The sequence below is a fragment of the Anopheles coluzzii genome, chromosome 3, assembly GCF_943734685.1.
Source record: "Anopheles coluzzii chromosome 3, AcolN3, whole genome shotgun sequence".
NCBI lineage: Eukaryota > Metazoa > Arthropoda > Insecta > Diptera > Culicidae > Anopheles > Anopheles coluzzii.
The window spans coordinates 27,615,260-27,636,369 of NC_064671.1; the positions used below are offsets into that span (position 1 = coordinate 27,615,260).

At 44.4% G+C, this 21,110-nt stretch overlaps 1 protein-coding gene across 1 annotated transcript in view; it reads right to left on the bottom strand.

Moving 5' to 3' along the window:
* LOC120959380 (uncharacterized) overlaps positions 1-21,110 on the bottom strand; it is a 61,274-nt gene that overhangs the window by 37,757 nt on the left and 2,407 nt on the right. The window contains exon 2 of the mRNA XM_040382692.2: positions 3,580-3,901. Coding sequence (XP_040238626.2) covers positions 3,580-3,781 — 202 coding nt within the window. The 5' untranslated portion in view covers positions 3,782-3,901. The remainder of the gene's footprint in view (positions 1-3,579; positions 3,902-21,110) is intronic.

Consider the following 21,110-nt stretch of genomic DNA (forward strand, 5'->3'; position numbering starts at 1 on the left):
CACGTGTCGGCGGCAGCAGCAGGGACGCTTTTGCAGGGATGGACGGGAAAGACGATCCAATTTTGCTGACTCACAGAAAAGGAATAGGGTAATATTAAGCCGGAAAAATGTGTACCTCATCCAGAAAAACACCCACAGCGCTTCTTGGCGAAGGAGGACGCCTCTCTTGCGGATAACTTGTGGACACCGTTCAAATTGCGCTTCAAATAAAGAAAGGGAGAGCAATCGAAGCGGACAGGAACGTAGTAGTGTATGGTAGTGCGTGACTTTCTCACTGTGGTCTACCGTGTGTGGCACTACGTGGTGTGAACGGCGTCACGGAGCACGCGAAATGGGCCACTATTACATTCGTTCGCCGTCCATAAATCATCATTTTGCCATACAGAGTGGAGACGGTGGTGTGTGCAATAAAAGTGGCACGGTGGCATGGCGAAGCTGGTACGTGTCGCTGGTGATGACAGTGCGAGCTGCAAAAGTGACCGTAATTGAACTAACGATCGATCGTTTATTATTTATTATTGTTGTTGCTCGGTTAATGTAGAAAGATGGAGGAGAAGGATGATTAGTAATAAAAAAAAACACATTCAACTACATCCACAACAGTTTTCCCTTTGTTGCAACAATGCTTCCTGCTTTGAAGTCTCACTAGATGACTTTGTTTGTATTGCCATTATCTTGTTTGAAAAGCACAGAGTTAGATTCCGGGAATCTAAACAGACGCACATCTCTGGCCAGTTGCCAGACCTGCAATCCGGAAGCGGATGGTCTAACGGTCACGAGCTGACGTCCCTCGTGGCAGAAACCACACGTCGTCGTGCGTTGCAAACTCCAATGACGCCAATGCGCGCAACTATTTCCGCCACTGCACATTGCGTGCACCGGGCGGGGAGGAGATAGTGTTCAAGCCAGAAGGCTTTTGGCACGTGCGGTCAGGGTCATTTGCGTACGGAGAAGAGGCGGCGTCATAATTTCACACAACACTCAGTGGCAACTCTCCGCCCATCGAAACGAAATATGATCTGGTACGCAACGTCGAAACGAAGAGTAGAAAGCTGATATAGCAAGAGCGTTAAACATTGTTGTCATTAGGTCGTCGCATCGTACAATTCCTTGGAAAGTTATCGCTCTGCCCTTCTCGGCGAAAGGAATGTCAATGTCAATGCAGAGAGCTGTGTGCCAGCCGCACTTCTTCCAGTGTTGGAATTTTTCCGCATCAAAACCATCTGTTGCGCGTCCGCAGTTTGTGAATTTGCCTGTACATTTCTTGTTAAAAATAAAACATAATAATTTCCTATCCCACGCAAAGTTGGAAGCTTTTCATTTTTCTCTACCGAAGACTCAAAACCGCTCGAGGAGAAGCCGTGGAGAGCGTTCCCCTTCGATGCGAGGAGGAAGAGAAAATGCGCAAATATTACGTTCCGAATCACGCGCATAATTATTGACGGATTGACGGAAGCGCAGAAAAATGGTTTCATCCGTCAGCGGCAGAGGGATAAATTTCAAATTTATTACTTTTGGTTCTTTGGTTTTTTCCTCCATTTTTTCTCTCTCCTGGTGAAAGGTTGATGGAAATCCGGGAAGTAAAATCTCACCACATGGGAGGGAAAGCGCTTTAGGCACGAATCGCGTAGGGCAAAGATTTCAGACCGTAGGCAACCAAACGAAACGAGCTGTAAAATCTGGATGGTGGTACGAAATGGAGGGAACGAAATAGCGACAGCAAATATCGATCCATCGGCGGCTTGTCCGTCGTTGACTTTTACGCACCCGCGTGATGAAGAGGCCTCTAAACATTAATCCCTATTGGCGATTACTTTTACCTCAACATCAGCAGCGTGGTCAAGCGTGCTCTTAGAACTCGAAATTTTTACAACATACTTCTGGGCTCAACAGATTTGAAAGTATGCCTGTGCGTGCGTATCCGTGGTTGTTTGGCGGGAATATTGCAAACTCCGATAAGTTGTTGATTAACTAGAAGAAAGGCAGAGCGTTAAAGCCCGGGCTAGAGCAAAAGTTTGATCGAACAGCCTGAGGGAGTTGTAAAATTTGGTCGTTGCGGGGATAAATCAAAGCTACCGCTCGTGCTCGTTGGGAAAATGTGAAAGTAAAGTGGATACGGTGAAATTTAATGAACTAAATCATAATGCTTCCGTAGGACGGGGATTAATTTGCCGTTGGGTCTCTTTAGCACCCTGTTTAACAACACAGTCCATACCAGGTTTAGGCACTGCAATCCCCACTAATTAACCTCAAAAATGTCTATTCTTTCGACTGCTTCTTTTGCTATCGGCATAGAGCTAGGCATTTATTTTTTTCTTAATTTGTTGTCTTGTTATTGAATACCACGATAAATGCTGCGCCGTATCATTAGCAACGAACACGCGAATAGGTTTCCCATGACACTCATACCACGCAGCAGCAGCAGCAGCAGCAGCAGTAGAACGGTTTCAATAAACCGACCAAATTTGATCCATTCCCACACCTCACGGCTCTATGCTCCTCATCTTCCCACTTTACATTCTTTAGATGATCATCATCATCATTTAGCTCTGGAAATGATCCCAAAAATGGATGTGGCGAATGTGGAAGTTGTGCGGCACCGGCGGCGATGGCGGCAGCGGCAAACCCCTAATTTATATGCATACAAATGGAAATTCCAATCGATTGTTAGGATGGGCCCATATCAACCCGATACGAGGGGATTGGGAAGGAGCCAGATGGTGGTGGTACATGTGTGAGACCTATTTTCGTAAATAGACCTCCCTTCCGACGTATGCAGCCTTGAAAAATTAGGGGGGGAAATATAGAAATTACATTTTAACGTAGTCACTACACCACCAACACCATCATCAAAATCGTTTCGTTCTTCAATACAGACACACACACATAAACATCTGTTTCATCTATCACCAACACAGAAAAGGCGACGGTTCCATTACAAAATAATTCATCATTAAGAGAGGAACCGTTGGGACGTGGAGTGAGGCGTGGCAGGATATCCACCCCTATCTATCCGTGTGTTTATGTGTGTGTGTGGTAGTGTTGTGGAAGTGGAACAGGTGATGTTTGAGGGTTGAAGCAAATGAATTATGCAAACGATGTCAACGACATTTGGGGGGAGAGTTTCTTTTTGCATAAATATGCTTTGGAAGGCCCATCCCTTCCGATGCCACACAAATTCTTCCGCACTCGCAAAACTCAACCGCCACAAACACACGCAAAAAAACACTGTGCAATAAATTAATCCCGCTCGTTTGCTGAGTGCTACCACCACAACGCTCCGTTGGAATCTCCCTCAGCCTCTTCCGCCCAGAGCCGAAGGAAACCAAAACAAAAGCAACGAAAAAAGAGTGGAAAAGTGCGAGAGAAACACGTTTTTGGAGGAATTTATTTCAAAATGTTTTTTTTTCAAATCGAACTCGAAATTGACATTTAGATGTTTTGAGCAAACGAGCGGGGTAGAGGACAAAAAGATCAGCACAAAAGGGTTTTCAAAAATTGCGACTCCGCGTGCGGGTATGGCTGGAAGGAGCCACACTCCTTTGCGGACATTGAGTTATTTACACACGTATTAGTTACCTTTTGCCTCCGGTGGAAAGCATTCGTACTGGAAGTGTTCGAGGTAGCGGAGCTTCGACAGTGGCTGCTTGAAGGCACTGACCGTGCCGATCGTGCTGGCGTACAGCAGCAGCAGTATGAAGAGCCGGAAGCGCACTCCCGGACGCATGGCCAGCGTCATCTTTGGTGGGAATATTTTCAGATGCTTTAAGAGAGCTTTCATATCTGTCGATGTGTGAATGTAGCTTTTAAATTATTGATATTTTAGGTGTTCTTTTTATTCCACTGTTGGCAGTATAGTTCACTATTTCGTTCACTTAGAGTTTCGTTCAGAGGAGTATTTCTGTAAAGAGAAGAAAAAAAATGGATTAGATAAGTATTTCGTCATAAAAAAACTATAATTTCATTAAAATAAATTAATTTCGAAAGAGATAGTTATTCGAATAAATTTCTTCTTAGAAACTAATGAAATTCCTATTAGAAACTAATGATCCAAATAGATGGCAACAAAACTCAACATCAAATTTCAAGGCCATCTATCAGAGATTCTATCAGAGACCACTTGGAATAAGAAGGAATCTTTCATCAAGTGAAATATTGATGATCCATATCAAGGGATACCCCATATCAAGGGTTGATGGAAAGGCATTTTTTTACATCTATTAAAAAGATTCCAAGTATAATAACCAAATAACCATGTGCATTTATTAAAAAACCGGTTACATTCATAAAAGAATAAGCAAAATAAGAATATACAACAAAGCAATTTGTTCTTAATAGACGATCATTACTAAATGTTGGTATCAAGCAATACCACCTAACAGCATTCCTAATTCCATGTCACTGCAAATTTGAATATATGCTAAATAAAACGTTCCACCTTTCTTCCCTCTGTTGATTTAGCTAAACAAAAAATCGATTCAATTGAACAGAAAGGAACAAAAAATAAAACACACACACACACTCCCTTGAGGATGATAAGATTGTCCTTTATCGGAGTGGTTTTCTCGAGTGCTTTCCAGCACACGCTATCGATCGATCTATTTTGCACGCCGGATTGTACGCTACACGCTGCGCTCTCGAGTGAATTTTTCCGCTGTAACCAACCACACACACACACCCACCAATCGATACACCGGAAGAAGCATTAGCGTTGACTTTCAAAGTGATAGCAAAAAAAGAGAAAGAAAAGTTCAACCACTTAGCATGAGCACTTTTGTTGCTGCTGCTAGCTGCCACGTTAGATTAAACAGCAAAGCAGACGACGTTTAAAGAGAGAGAGAGCATCTCCCACCGTAAAAGGTATCTAATTAGCGATGGGAATGATGATTTATGTACGCCTTCTAAACCGATCGCATAAGCATGGACAAATCCTACGCTCCGTGCATCACGTTGTGCTGCTGGCCGTAATGTTTATGGACGTGTCGCTTTCGCAACCTACGCGACTACGCGTTGGAAAATTTAATTGGCATGCCGACATTACACACCACCAGGCCCAGCAGTTGGCTGCTGCTGTTGCGCCGGCTTCTTCCAACAGCGAAGAAAAGAACCACAAGATTGAAAACGGGGAACGCAACTGCTTATTCTCTACAGTAGCACGAAGCCCTCGCTCGGGTGATCTATTTGCGGCTGGTCGGGTTACGAGTCGCCTGTGTAAGGGGTATATCACATCAAGGACTATTGCCTTGCCACACACATTCCACCACACGCTTCCTATGTCAACCACACATTGGAGGAGGATATTCACCTCGCATCATCGTTGAATGGAAGGAAAATACGATCACACAGACACGCAGCCACAAGGCGTATCACGTGCTAATGCAGTGGGTGGATTGACAATGATTAGAGCAGGCGGTACAAAGTGAAACCCCAAACCGAACCCGGCAAGATTGGAGCAGTGTGTGTGTGTGTGTGTGTGCTCTTGTGTGTGTGGTGTATCACTCCTTTTCCTGCGTCACTTTTTTGCGGTGTGGTGAGAACATGTCAAACGAGAACATGCTGGTGCTACACCGGTTGGTTAGTTCACACGCCTCACCATCGCTACATGGTAGCGTGTTGTTTATGTAGGTGGAGTGAAAGAACGACGAGGAAACAAAATTCTTCTCGTCAACCATTTCTCCAGAATCGTAGCGACTGCCAGGTACTGTGGTTACACTGCGTACAGCGCGCAACAGCGAAACACGTGCTCCGATGGAGACGCCACGTTGATCGTACCCTGCAATCGGGGGTCGGATTTCGTTTACACTTTCGCACGAAGCGTAGCAAGCGTAGCAAGCGTAAAAACAGTCAAGTGGACGCTTTCATTCAAACGCGCCCGCTAGCCCTTCGCTAGGCTAGTAAATACTATCCGTCTAACCCCGCTCGCTCTCAAAAAGGTTTTCTAATTAAGAGGAGTGAAATGTGTTTCGTCGTGCCAGACCTCCCCTCTAACGGGGTTCCTCCATCGGTTTTCGGTAAGATATGCCGCGCCAAAAAGGTTCACATTTAATTAGCCAACCGAATCAAATCGTCCTGGTTTTTCTCTTCATTTGTAATGCGAATGGATTGATGATGTGTTTTTTGTTTGTTTGTTATTGTTCTTTTAGTTTGTTCTAGTTCGTCGCTGTTCGAATGGCGGGCCGCGCGCATTCATGCGATAGTGTGCGTATAGGATACGCACAAGGCGCAGGGTCGCAGGCACGTTTTACTCACAAGAAGGCAATGAACAGAGAAATGTCCCATCAAATTAACAGAAAAGGAGAACGCTATTTTTGTCGCTTTCTCGACTGTCATATCTGTTAGTTTTGGGAAAGGAAGATAATAAGCTTTGGCAGCTGATGACGATAGCACGTCGCACTTTTACTTTTCATTTTCGTTTAAAAGTAAACAATTCGTTTAAAAAATATCAAACGTGGAAAGTCTTTTTATGTTTTACCTACTTTGCAGTAACTAATTATTTAAGCAACACAAAACGTGACGAGCTCTTTCATCTATTTTACTGTTTAACGGTACGAAAACAATCATTAAAAAAAGAACTTAAAATAGATCAATTACAAAGTACACAATGCTCACTGCCTTTTCCATCCTGACCGACCGAGTTTGTGTTGTCCAAAAACTCACCATGTGCTAATGTGCCGGCTCTCCCGCGAACGAGATAATTAGCAAATGATTAATGAATGTCAATTGAGGTTGCTTAACTCAATGGCCCGCCTCCGCACCGGGGAGGACAGGGAACTGAGGGGAAAAATTAAATCAAGAGAGCCCAAGGGAAACTATCAATTAAAGCTAACCAGCATTGGAATTGCAAATGTTGGGGACCACCACTCGGTGGCTTGCATGGTCTTTGCCCTGTCTTCATTCCCTTCCCACACAGACACACACACACACAATATGAAAATGAGAAACAACCTTAAGAGAATCGATCACACTGCACGATGCGGGAAGGTTTAGGAGGCTTGTCAAACACGTATTAACTTTATCAAGCAAATCAGCAAGCAAAATAATAAAGAAGAGAACTTCCCTGAAACCCTGTGGGGCACGAGCAAGAAGAATAAAAAACGGCAACAACAAACCACTTATAAATCCTTCCAAAACCCTCTGATATATGACGTTTGGATGTAATATTTCCGTTCAGAAGCCTTTTTTTGGGAGACTTTATGCTTCGTTGGTTCGAGCTTCGAGCACGAGGCTAAATGATACGTGAAAAAATGGCGCCATCTCGACATCCCCCCCCCCCCCCCCCCCGGAAGTGGCAGTGTTTTACGATACGCACCACATTTCGTTGCTCTCTGTGTGTCTGCCGACCTGAAAATGGAACGATAAGGCCTTATTTTTAGACCCTACTGGGCGCCCACCGCGTGCCCACCTTATCCTTACGCACAGGTGAGCACGCAAGGACACGTGGGAAGCGCACGTCGGAATACGGTGAATAGAATTTTACGATTTCCAGTCACGAGCGGGCGGGCTGGCCGGGGTTTTCTCCCAGGACGCGTTTTTGTGTGCATTAATAAACAATATTCGACCAAAAAGCTGAAAGGACGAGGGGTTTTATTGTTGCTTTCCTTTTTTGTTGGGGAATTATTTCGAGTCCTGCGATTTTAAGCAGAACCAACAAAAAGGACCAACAAGAAACCGCTCAAAGCTTGGAACGTTTTTGTTCGTTTGTGTGTGTGTGTTTTGTTTTTCTCAGGCTAATATGATTTGAAAAAAACATGAACGTTTCTTGGGCACGTTATTGGACGGCATACACAATAACAGCAACAAAACCAATTAAATCAAACACGCATGATAATCATCTACCTTTGAACTGTTGGCCGGGGCCGCCCAAGTGTTGTTTCGAAAAGGGTTGCTTTCTAAACACCCCCGTCGTGTGTGGTGTTGGTTGATTTTAATCAATTCTCGGAAAATCGCCCGGGAACTTCGAAACCGGCGTAAACATAGTGTGTTGTTATGATCGAATGGAAAGCTTGACACAATCCGTCTCCGGCTGACACCTTAAAGGGCAAACCGAGCCGTCAACAGCGTGATCGATTTAGAAAGAAAATAAAATTAGCTCATCAATGGACTATATACATTGTTTACAGCGCGCAATTGAACAATTGCCCCGTGTTGAATGTCGGATGACGCGTATTGTGTTGCTGATTGGTCTGGCCTGCAATATGGGGTGGTTATCATTTTGTTTTTGTTTTGTTCTCCCTCTTGAAATCTCACCCTCTCATACGATAAGATAAATTCCTGCTGCCGTATTTATTTTTTTGCTCAAATATGCGGAGTAAATTCGACAGCATTTCCCGCATACCTTCCGCTACCACAAACAAATAGCTTCAATTAACTCCAACAGCAACCTTGACCTAACCGAACTGTTATGCGGTGGAAGAATAAGCAAAAGCAAGAGCAGAGCAGCAGCTTTGCAAAATGTGCGCGGGAAATGAATGGGAGCACCGAAACGGAACGAACCAACCGGATTGGCCAGGACGTTCGATTGCGAAGACCACCACCGCCGATTGACATTCTGACCCCGCTAACTCAATCAGCGGCCATAAACGTACGCACGTACGCCGCATGAAAGCAAGAAACCCGCCACCGCCAATATCGACTCTTCAATAAGGTTTTGTCAAGCCATTGGGGGGGTTCATTGAATTCGGGCTGTCAGTAACCTTCCGCGTGCAATGAAAGCAAAGCATCGTGGCCACGTGTACCTTTGACCAATAATTAAGTGGGCGGCGGACGGTCGCACAGCCTCAAGGATGTATTTCGCAAATAAATGGAGCAAGTATTTCTTCACCAGCAGCCTTCTACATGGAAGCATCCAAAACACAGAAAACACCCTCACCTAGTGTGCGCTATCGTCGAATAAATTCTAATCAAACTGAAATAACCATCATTATGGTGGTTCGCACAAGCGAACACTGTTCTAGCAAGGGTCAATTAAGGTGACGTGTTTGTTGCGTCGATCGAGAATAGGGTTCGATTTTTGGGAAACAGTTTATTAAATTAATGGTTGTGTGCTCCTTTGGCGCTATTGTCATTAAACTGTCAGTGCCCCTTGAAGGTTTGCTTGTAGATATACAGATGCAGAAGACATATTTTACAGTGACTCGGTGATACTAGAAGGCACATATACATAGTAAGAATAAACGATGACTCTGCAACTTCCGATACGTGTCAATGCTCTAAGAAGATCTTGTGGACAACAACAAGACAAGAAGATCTTGTATGAAGAAGATCTTGTGGACAACAACAAGACATGAAGATCTTGTATGAAGAAGATCTTGTGGACAACAACAAGACAAGAAGATCTTGTGAGAAGAAGATCTTGTGGTTCTTCAAAACGATCCCAATGAATAGTTATGTAGTATATCCCTGTTGGCATACATGTTCTAGGTCCACCAGACCGGTTCAGTTGTTAACTTGTACGATTTATCAACATGCCTGTCATGGGTTCAAGCACCGAATTGACAATGCCACCGTATACATAGGACTGACTATCCTGCTAAGTGTAAATCAGTAAGCGTTTAAAGACGTTGAAGCTGAAGAAAGTATTCCATATCTGCTAGCCTAATTGTATTGCTAGGTACGACAATGAGCATACCTAGGTATGAATTAATGAGACATTGGGATTTTGACTCAGAAATTCAGACTTTCAGTTCTTAATACTTCTTCGTCTATTTGGTGTAACGTCCTACGCAGACTTGCCGACCTATACAGACAGGCAGGCTTTCACGACCAGCTGGATAGTCCTTGCTATGGGCTCGGTAAATTCTAGGCTTAAATCCACGACGGGCATGCTGTTAAGTCGTGCGAGTTGACGTCTGTACCACGGGACTGCCCCTTCTTCAAGTCTATAACGGTCTATTGAATTGAGATAAATCTAAAGTTTGGATACACCTTCAACTCAGATTGCTTGTTGGTTTGTCCAACACTGTTTTTGAGTCACCTTGGACATCACATCGTCACATCGGGAACGCTTCAACGTTTGGATTTTTGTTGTTTTTTATACCCAATTGTACAGTTTCGATCCCAATCATACATGCTGCTCGTAACCGGGGGAGTAGATCATAGTGATTCGTTTCATTTTATTACGCAAGATAATAAACCGTGCCCTCTCCCGGATAAGTGCAATAAAACTCTGACGCAGCATTGCGTGCGTAAGGTGCAATAAAATTTAAATAGCAGCTACCATGGCAGAGATCGTGCACAGATCGAACAGTTTGGCGGTGCTATTGAGGCCGGTGGGAGAACGCCAGAAGCGGTGTATCTACGCAGCAAAACAAGAAGTGAACCCATCTACCCATCGAACCACATCATCTTCTGCAACTCTTTCTGGGGGATGATTTTAGTGGTTAAATACGACACCAACCAGCCAGAGAGGTTGGCTACCGCATAATTCGCTTTTCGGGTGCCCGTTCGAACAGGGGCCAGGTTCGATGATCGCTTCGGAGGTTAGCAAAGTTGTTCACCGACATTGACTGATTAACCTCCTGCCTCTGGCTTCTTCCTGCACGTTTGTTTCTACCAGAGGCAAGCGAAAAACAACGTCCCGAAAGCGCTGGCGACGCAAAACTTTCTTGGGTCATCGTACAGCCCCGTGAGATACAACAGCACAACGGCAGGCGAATGTTTCTGCGGGAGCCCGCACTGAAGCAGACGACAGGGAAAGGGCTATTATTTTATAGAAGTGCATTCGTGAGCAACCTTTAAAATGAATTATTTAACCTTCCCCGCGGTCGCCTTCTATCAAGTTAGCCCTGCCCACTGCACACTCCGCTGAAAGAAAAGGCAGTCTAGTGCGGGCCAGTATAAACACACTCACGGCGAGCGCGTACGAGCGTTCCCTATGAACCGGTTTCTTCTTTTGCAAACTAAAGCAAAACAAAAAAAAAAGGAAAAGGTAAGAATAGCAACAGCAAAAAAGCATCGTTTTTGTGCAACGAAGCAACAAAAAACCAACCGAAACGTGTATATGCAAGCCACAAACGCTTATGACGGCGCTTTAAACAGCGTTATCGTGTCCTCCTCCCGCTTATTACGTGTTATTAATAAAGCGGCTAGTTTACTGGGCAAATAAAATAAAAATTAACGAGAGTGCGAGCGAGAGGGTGATGAAAACAAAGCATTAAAAAAGACGATCTTTTCCCGCTCCTTGCCAGCAGCAACTGCACTCACTGAAAATGATGATAAACGGATAGGAAAGGCACATTAAATTTCCAATCAGCAGCAGCAGCGTGAAGTGTTGAAAAAGCTTGATGCTTCCTGTGCCATTTTTTCTTTCTCTCTTTCTCTGGGTTTGTTTTTCATTCTCCATTTAATGGCATAATTTAATACACTGCGCTTGATCAGCTCAAGAATGTGTGACAGTTTTTTGCTTCCCCATCCCTTTGCGTTGTTTTGTTTTCTGTTTCCTCTCGTGCTGCCGTGCCCAGTGCAGTGGTTTTCAGCGTCCATGTTTTATGGTCTTTTAATTTGAAGCGTGTGAGGTTAAATTTTATTGCAAAAAGGCAATTCATGGGCTGTTGTTTTTGTTTTTACGAGCTGTCATATTTGACACTCCTCGACTAGGTTATTTTCCGTTACGATGGGAAGTTATAAGGTGTGATTGTGCAACCGTTACACCTACGCAGTGTTGTAAGGGGTGGCAAAACAGGACCGTTTATTAGCACTCCGTTCGACACTTTGTAGCTGTTTAACAACTCATACAGCATTTTGGATTTTTTTCTATACACAAACGACATTATCAATAATGTAATTGTTGCACAAAACAACGTTTTTATCGTTCAAATAAATTAGAAAAGACTATTTAAGGGTCATTTTGCAGCACTTAACTTAACTGCTAGAGTTGTCATAAGAAAAAACAATAATAAAATTATTAAAAAGAGTTCAGAAAGTAAATAATTTGTTTTTGTTGCTTTCGGTCTGGTGATAATGAAATTATACTGAGTAAAAATGAAACCTAATTTGCAGAAAAATAATAAACAAAAATCAGAAACAAAACCACCCCAAACCGGGCTGAAAACCACTGCATCCCCAATTGCCTGGACGACTTCATCGAACTTCATCATGGATAATGAGTATCGAGTGAAGCGCAGCTACCGGTGGTGAAAGGGATGCTGTTTAAGAATAAATTTGACTCTTTAGCTCCCTTTCCGCCATCACCCTTTCGGGCACTTTGCAAACCACAATTGATAATTGGGAGCTTTTTAACGAACTCTCGCGCGTCCGTCTTTATTTGGCACTCGCGCGTATACGCATGAGTTCTTGCGCAACACACGAACGCACGCACGCACGCACCGTTTGTTGCGGGTAAAGCCCGTTGCTGTTTCATCTGCATAATTTCAATTCAGCCCGTTCGCTTCCGCGTCACAAACCGCGGCCCGAAGCGTACCATCGCCAGAGCAGACGGAGAGTAATATTATTCCTATCCCATTCGCATACTTTACCGACTTTGGGAGTGTAGTGTAACGGTGTTAGGAGAGCGACAACACGCCCCAGGACGACAGAATCTCACAGAAGCCTGCCACCACCACATCACATCTACGGCGTACGTGGAATGTGTGTAATCTGGCTGCTTCGCCGCTTTCCTAACCATCTCACACACACACATGTATAAGCAAGTGCTTTCTTTTCATACATTTCATACACCCATCCACAATCAGTATTATCGTGGCGCGTAATATTGGCCCCGAACCACCGCGCGACAACTTCGCGACTCAATTACCAAAACGCGAATACCGCCACCCGCCGATAAAGTCGTCTCTCTCTCTTGCTCCTTCTCTCGCGCCGTGCGGGCTTCATTGACATACACGGCGCACCCTTCCCTCCTCACGTTAGCCCCCTCACAACGTCTCATTTTAATATAAAATTGCCCCAAATTTTTGGGAACCCCAAGCGCGATCCCAAATTTATGCGCCCTTCATTTTATTCCTCACGCTCGCGCGCTCGTACTTTGTCTCTCTGTGTGTGTGAACGGATGATAGTGTTGTTGTTGTTGTTTTTGTTGGGTCTGGGAATTTGTGTGCTTATTTATTTCTGTAATGTTGCGCGTTTCTTTCGTTCCTCTCCCGCTTTTTACAACCATCTTTTGGGCCCAAATCAAGGGCCCCCTTTTGCGATAGGAACACCGTAACGTACCGAATCATGGCATACAACAAAACCACTCACACTTGCCCGATGTGTGCGATCGATGTCGATGTTTGCACAGATTTCTGATCCTTCAATGTTTTAGTGCAGCACTCCTATGTGTGTGTGCCTTTAGTATGGAGCCACTGCGATTTAAAAATAAACGCCAACAAGTAGCAACCGAGTTCCCTCCATTCGTTGATGCACTTTGCTTGATGACGCTCGAAACGCTCGTTCCAAAATTCGGCAAAAACATCGGAATGTTAACATGTGAAACGTGTAACGTAACGGTGCTGTGGTGCTCGGTTATCACAACAACCGGAATGTTTTTTGTTTGCCATTTTTGTACGCTTCTCGCGTGTTCGTGCCGTGCCGGTACCACACACAAACACTGCAGATTAGATTTCTCGGGATGGATGCTGCCGAAAGTCCTGTCACTCAACGACAAACGGCACATATAAGAGAAAGAAAGAGAGAAAAAAAACAACGAAAGCGCTGTCATTGACTTCTCCCAAAAAATGCCAAAGCTCGCACAAGCAAAACAAAAGAACAACAGCAGCAACAAAAAACCCACGCGAAAGAACGAATGAGCTACGACAGCATAACAGCACGATGGCCTATAGCATAAGCCTTCACATGAAGCCCACAGAAATAGAGAGTGAGTGAGAGAGCAAGTGTATACGACGAGAATGTGAATAACACTAATGACCTTGATAAGCGAATCAATATTCTTAGCGTGGTTGCGTTGCTGTTCTTCTTCTTTTTTCAGCGTCTCTTCATCGAGCTTGTTCTCCGTTCTCCGTTTGTTGTACACGCAGGTTGTACACGGCAGAACACCAACCCCCGGCCCATTATACGCGCGAACCGTACCTTTGCCGGTTGATGAAGGGTTTCCTTTTCACGAGCTCGTCTTCATTCGCCACAACACGACTTTAAAGATTAAGCATCAGCACTGGAGGCGGCATCGGGAAGCGCCAAAGCAAACCATGCCCAAGATAGCGAAGCGATGCGTCAGCAGAAACAGGTTGCAAAGGGCTGTAAAGGCAGGCAGTAAGTTGGGCGACGCCGTAGACAAGAGGATAGCGATAATTGGTTTATTAGATTTACATAATAAACGAAGCCAACTTTACTCTAAACGTCAAATAAAAACAATGCATAAAAGTGATTAGATGTTTACAGTGGACTCTCTTTAAGAATCATCTCTTCAAGATGAATTGTGATGGACATTTTTGAGCGTCATATGCCATATGCATTTTGTGTTTCTTCAAGATTAATGTCTCTCTAGGGCGATTTGGCACCACAAATTCTCCATGATGATTCTCCTCTCTCCGTGATATGGCACTCTCAAATTCGCCTGTTGGTTTCTTGGCTACTTTATAGCAACACTTTTACCTAGTTGTTGTCCCCTACATGGATATCTGTCTAAGCTGACGAATCTTTGAAGATACGTCTTAGAGAGCTCTCACTGTAATGCATACATTCGATACGTTAAAAATAAAGTTAAATAAAAACCTAATGCACAGGAAAACTGTGATAAAGAAGCAATCATTATAAATAGTACTAATATTATACAGAAAAAAAACCTGAACAAAACCATTCCCCTCGTGCAGTTGTAGTACCGCTTCGTTGTTAGCATGGATGTAAATAAACATGTTTTTTTTCTTTTCTTCGTCAAGCTTTGCTGCCAAACCAAACATGCTACAACGTTATACACTTATCAAAAGTATGCTTCCCCTTTTTTCGCTTTGCGTGACTAACAGTGAACGCGTCTTATGATTTGCTATTTTCATCACACATTTCCTGTTGTTTGTTGTTGTTGTGTGTGTTTGTGTGTGTGTGTGTGTGTGTGGGAGAAGAGGGTTTGTATATAAATACGCACCACTCATCAAGCTTCCGCCGCGGAGTGTGCTGCGTACGGTGAGAGTTGAGTAATGGGGGGAAAGGTCGCAGGGGGTCGCGATGAATAGGGGGGCCGGATGAACAACATCATGCGAATCAAAGTTGACCGCACGCCATCACCGGTACGTCACCGCACTGCCGCATTCAACGGGTATTAGCCAAACAAACGTTCACACGCACTGCCCTGGCGGTATTGTGACTGGATTAACATGACCCCGCCGGAAGTGGGGATGATCCGAAAGCAAACCTTATTTTAACGCATGAAGGCTTGAGAAGTGGCTGTTTTTTTTTTAATCGATTTGAGTAAACCTAATAGAGAGTTTTTTTTATAGCGCAAAACATACTTTTCACCCTTATTGATGGTTACGTTTCCCTGGCGAAAGAGAGGAGGCAAGGCTTTAACCATGTCGCTGATAAGTTTACGCGCCGTCACTCGGGGAACGCGCTCGAAGCAAATAATCTACAGGCTACAGGCCTGGACCGGACCTCTCGAATGCGTAAGTGGCTTCTTACAAACAATTCCCAAATAGCACCGACTGATAGGCCACAGCCCCTGTGACGCGCACTGCAACGCACCACCGCATCAATACCGAACCGGTTTGCCACCGAGATTAAGCGCAACAATGTTGCGTTGTGTTATCGGGGGGAAAAACGTTTTCAGCGGTGGATTAAGTGCAGAAGTTTTATTTATACGTCACATTTTAACCTTTGGAAAGGAATTGTTTATCTTTCGCGGCAAATAAACGTCACATAAAAAGGTCTTATTATGGTGTTTGTTATTTGTCTCTGCATTAAATATTAATCTTTTATTTATACTTTATTAGTTTCGTTTACACTTTTTGCAAAAATAGGGATCTTTCAACATTTAGAACAATGTTTGCTTATTACAATAAATTTTCTACAAATTGTTTGACTAGATGGGTTTGTCATTGTAAAATTGAACTGATCAATTTGACGATTGGTTAATTTTTTTATTAACTTTTTTATTATAAAGTCAGTAAGTTAATTATGTTATTCAAAGTACAATTGACGAACCAAATTAATTTTCTGTAAAATACTGTTTCCCTTAAACGTTCTTAAACACGTTATTTAATGCCTGGTTTAATGCCATACTCTTACTAAACCAATTTGTTTTTTTCCCTTCAAAACATCCTTGCCACTAGTTCCCCTCACAAGTCCCAAACCCCATTAACTACAACACGCTAGCACCCCAACGCTAAAAAGGGTAAAGTACGGACCAATCACCATCCAGCAACTGTGTGTTTTAGTGTAATGAGCCATTGGACCTTGCCCAATTCTCAGCTCAGCGCTACTTACGCACCGAGAGCAAATGTAACCAAAACAACGCAAACCGCACCGGGTACGCATTATCCTTGCGCGACACGTGCCGCTGTAAACACAGGCCGGCCCACGGGTGAAACACAAGGCGTCTCCATCAGGAGAGCGGGAGGTAGACCGTAACGTTTACTGTATGTGATTCCCACGTCCGGGGGCGGCACGTATGCCGTGGGAAGCAGGACAAATAGGAAAAACACGGTGCACAGATTTTGCTCAGTCACTCGCTTGCAAGCGGTGTGAAGGACCTTGGGGAGGCGGGGAGGATTATGATACCAAAAATAATACTCCAAAGGAATCGGAAAGCGCGTCGTGCTGTTGTGCGTTGGGCGCGTCGTCGGTGGATGGGCATCATATCTACCAGCAAAACACGCACACACACACCCAGGAAGTGTCACTGTGCTTGGTATCGCACAGTTGATGCCATCGGACGGGGGAAGGTTTACTCCGGTAACCGGCAGATTGCCGGCTGTTAGCTATGTTGCTTCGATAATAAACAAGGATTTCTTCACTTTACGCATGTTGTAACCGGCAAAAGATGGCAGGACTGCGCCAGCGGCAACCAAAGATAAATATAACCAACACATACACACAGAAACACCAACGAACTGTGCGACGAGTGTGTGTTTCTGCCCGAAATATCCATATCTGGTCTGCACCACACACCAGTCCCTCGAGTGGGATTTGGTTCGTTTTGTGTGTGTGCAGGGGCTTTCGTTAAGTATCTAGCCCTAAAAACAGTGAACGAAATTCGGTGCGCCACAAAAACGAAAAAAAAAACACGCTAAACGTAGGTGTATCTTGTTTAGGTAAAGAGCACGATATTGAGCCATTTGGGGAGAAACATAATAGTGGGAAAAAGCACTGACTGATATCGTATATTTTATGAGGCACGAGAAAGAGCCAGTAGAAAGTGTCGTCCCTACAGAAGTGCCTAAGCGGACAACAAGGGCAAACATTAGGAACTCCCAGAGTGCAGTATTTGAAGATAAATTATGTTTTTAAATCTTCAACACTAAATTCTTATAGTACATCGCACTTTAAAGCCTAATTATTGTAACAGATAAGATAAACAATTTCAAAATGAATAACAGTAAACAGCGTTTGCATTCGAACAAAAATGGACAGACAATTTGTTGATTTTTGATGGGTTCACCTTACCGTCTTTTTACAAACTTTCTTCCACATTATCAATCTTAGTATCCTATGAGTTCCTGGACAAAATTTGACACCCTCTAACAGTTGAACTCTAACCGTGATGGCCAAATAATTGAAGCAACTTCGTTTAGAGGTGTGTGCGCATCCAAACACTGCATCCCGTAGCGTCTAAAACGGACTCCGTGGGTCAGTTTGTGGACGTCGTGGAAGCCTATTTCGGTGTCTACAACATCTTGGAACTTCTTCTTCTTCTTCTTTTAGGCTCAACAACCATTGTCGGTCAAGGCCTGTCTGTACCACTCTACCTGTAGGCTTGCATTTCAGTGAATAAGTCACTCCCATAGCAGGATAGTCAGTCCTACACGTATGGCGGCACGGTCCATTTGGGGCTTGAACCCATGACGGGCATGTTGTTAAAGTCGTACGAGTTGACGACTGCACTACGAGACCGGCCTAACATCTTGGCACTATTGGACAATAATTAGAGCACCTAAAGAAGGCCCGGTATCGAATGGCCGACGACCTTGAGCGACTCGAGGTTCTATAGGAAGCTGAAAAGGAAGATCGGCTTAGCTTCGATATGACACCTTGGTACGCGAACCGGTCTAACATCCCCTAGCTGCGTCCCATCCAAATTTGCTGAAATCAATATGAAGCCAAAAGCTCAACGCCAACAATTTTGTCGCGAAAACTGAAGAGGAACTGTTCAGAATCGAGGTACATCTTCAAAATATATCTACGCAGATGTCTTCGTACGCAACGGCGTAAATTTTGGATAACTGAGGAAAGGCAGTTCGTATGGCCGTATATTTATTTTTACAAAAAAATTTAAATAATTTCCTTTCAAAGGATTTTCATAGCCTCAAACACTTGGAATGAAGATCAAGAAACCATCTCTGCTGTTAATTCATTTCAACTAATTTACATCAATTTAGAGAACGCTTCGGATACCAAAATAGGTACAGTAGATGCTGAGATAATTAAAACAACATCAACAACTAGATACTGTGCCTTTCCGCAAATGTATTTATGGCCACATCGCATTCACTAAATTCCCCAGTGTGCCTCATTCCCACCGGAAGGTCCTTTCCCTTAAAGAAGATGGGTTTGATGTTTGATCTGGTGGAAGAATCCCCCCCTACAGGCACCGGGGCATGCTTGTGCTGTTGCGTCGTGGGAATTTACGCACACAAACACATAGACACACACACACCCACCACATCATATGCAGATTCTCTAGAGCCTTTCGCGCGCCGAGTTTCCCGGGTGTGTGTACGGCAAAAAGCAAGCCAAGGAGAAAATTGCTTTTCGACGTCCCGCCCAAACGCCCAGGAATGCTGCCCGAGCAAAAAAGAGGCCCGTGGGGCGTAGTGTGGTGTGTATCATCGCCCTCAAATTACCACCGGGGAGGCCAAGCTGTGTGAAGAGATACGCATCCTTTCTAGAGCGCGTCCTGTGTGTGTGTGCTTCGGTTTGCGTGTATTTTATCGCTTACGCTTCAACACATTTACGCGCCTCGACCGTCGCCGTGCAGAGGCGGCCCGGGGTTTGGATAGCGCTTTTTTTTTTTGTTTATTTGCCGCCAGCTTCGCTCATCCTTCCAACCAGTGTCCCTCGACCTCGGCTCGGCCAAATTTCGCTCAATGTTGACTTATGGGGCTTTCGGGTTGTTTACAGCGGACCAAGTTCTCTAGCGCACGGAAGCGTGCGTCCCGGGCCGGCCCGGGATCGTTTGTCAATAGTGAACGGCCCTAGCCAGAGCGCGCGCTTTTCTTCGTAATCGAACCGCCAAAAAGTGTGGAAGATAAATAAAGCACGCATTATTTATTTTTAAAGTGTTCACTACCGAAAGCTTCGTCCGTGAATGGGACGATCGGTCCGTTGCAAGGAGCGCGTTTTTGTGTGTTTTGTTTTATTACACGACAACGCAGTTTCCTTCGCCATAACGCGACCGACATCTAATAACGGCAACACAAATCAGTTCAATTGTGTCGCCACACTTTGAACGCTGGCTAGGCGTAGCGGAAGTTGTTTGAAGAGGGACCCAAAGCGTGTGTTGTGCTCCATTTCTGATAAATGTGTTGTTGTATCCGCCGGTGCGTAGTAGGCGCACTTGTCTCCCGTTGCCGAGACGTTTGCTTAGATGGTTCGGTTTCTGCGAATCACAAAACATCTGCCAAGCGCAAACGAACGAGAACAGACGGATTGGGGTTGGCTGTCCTGGCCGGCTCTAGAAGCTGCCGTTGACGTAAAACAATGTACGCATTATTTCGCAATGATTGCTTGCCATGATGTAAATCACGTACAAAGTGGGATTCGGTCACTGTTTACCGGGCTCTTTATCGGAGCCGTGGAGTAAGTAGTGTTCGATTTTCCATTTGCCTTGCCTTGACCGGTACGGTCAGATCAAAATCTCCGAAAAGCCGTAATCAATTTAATGTCGTTCATTATCAAAACTCTTCTTTTTTTCTACCGATCCGAAAACAATATTCTCCCGGGTAACAAAACATTATTATTTTCATAAATAAAGGCAAAACATGGGCATTAGGGTAGGCCCAAGCATACTCATTTTGATTAGAGCTGCTCGATTTGCGATCGGTAGGGACTGATAAGCGCGATGAAAAGGTCCCGGGCCGGGTCACGCTAATCGAGATGAGAGCGGAAGCAGGTTTTTTTTTTTGTGGGCGTTTCTTTTTCACGCTTCTTTGAACCGTTCAATGACGGCATGGAAGAAAAAAACATCCCAATTCCTTTTTCTTTTTAACTAACGAGAAATCGTTCCAAGCGGGAGCAAATAATCAATAAAATCTGTTCGATACGCCCGGGAAGCAAACCTGCCCGAGAGTATCGCTCAATCTGTGCAAACATCTGTTTTTGGAAAGGGCCCGTTTTCGCAAGAAATGTGTAAATTTTCTTTACGACCAAGAACGGTGGAAAGTGGTGCGTGCGGACGATGACTTTACTACGCCAAAGTCTCGTCCACTTGCCAGTTCTTTTTGAACCAACACCATTGCTGCAGTGCCGTTTGGTTTTGTAATTCTAAATACGTTCTGACACGATTTAACACGATTGTAGCGGCAATGTATTTTGTACATTTTTCCCTGTTTTATCACAGATCCACTGTGTCCCACGTGTGAGAGAGAGTGCTATCTCTTGCACGCTGATGACATTCCATCAAAAGTCGATTAGCAATTGGAGTCGTTATTAGAGGTCGCCAGCAATTGAAAGACGCCACAGAGCATTAGCTGTAAATGTAGTACGCTGGCCGGAGAAGGCAATGGCCATGAGATTGGGATATGGGATAATAATAGCTCATTTGCTTATCACACTGCGTGCGAATGGGCAGGCCGAGGAGGGGACCGGAGTGTTGGGGCCAAAATAATTGAAATTCATCCATAAATGCATCCATCGCTCGCTTCCACAACTGCGCTACGATTGGACAGAGCATGTATTCGCGCTGGTATTCGCTTCCATTAGCTGCGATACATTCCATACAATAAATTATCTTTCCCCTTTGCTCTTGCGGCAGGACTGTCAAACCTGTACTACGTTGGGCATAATGAAGC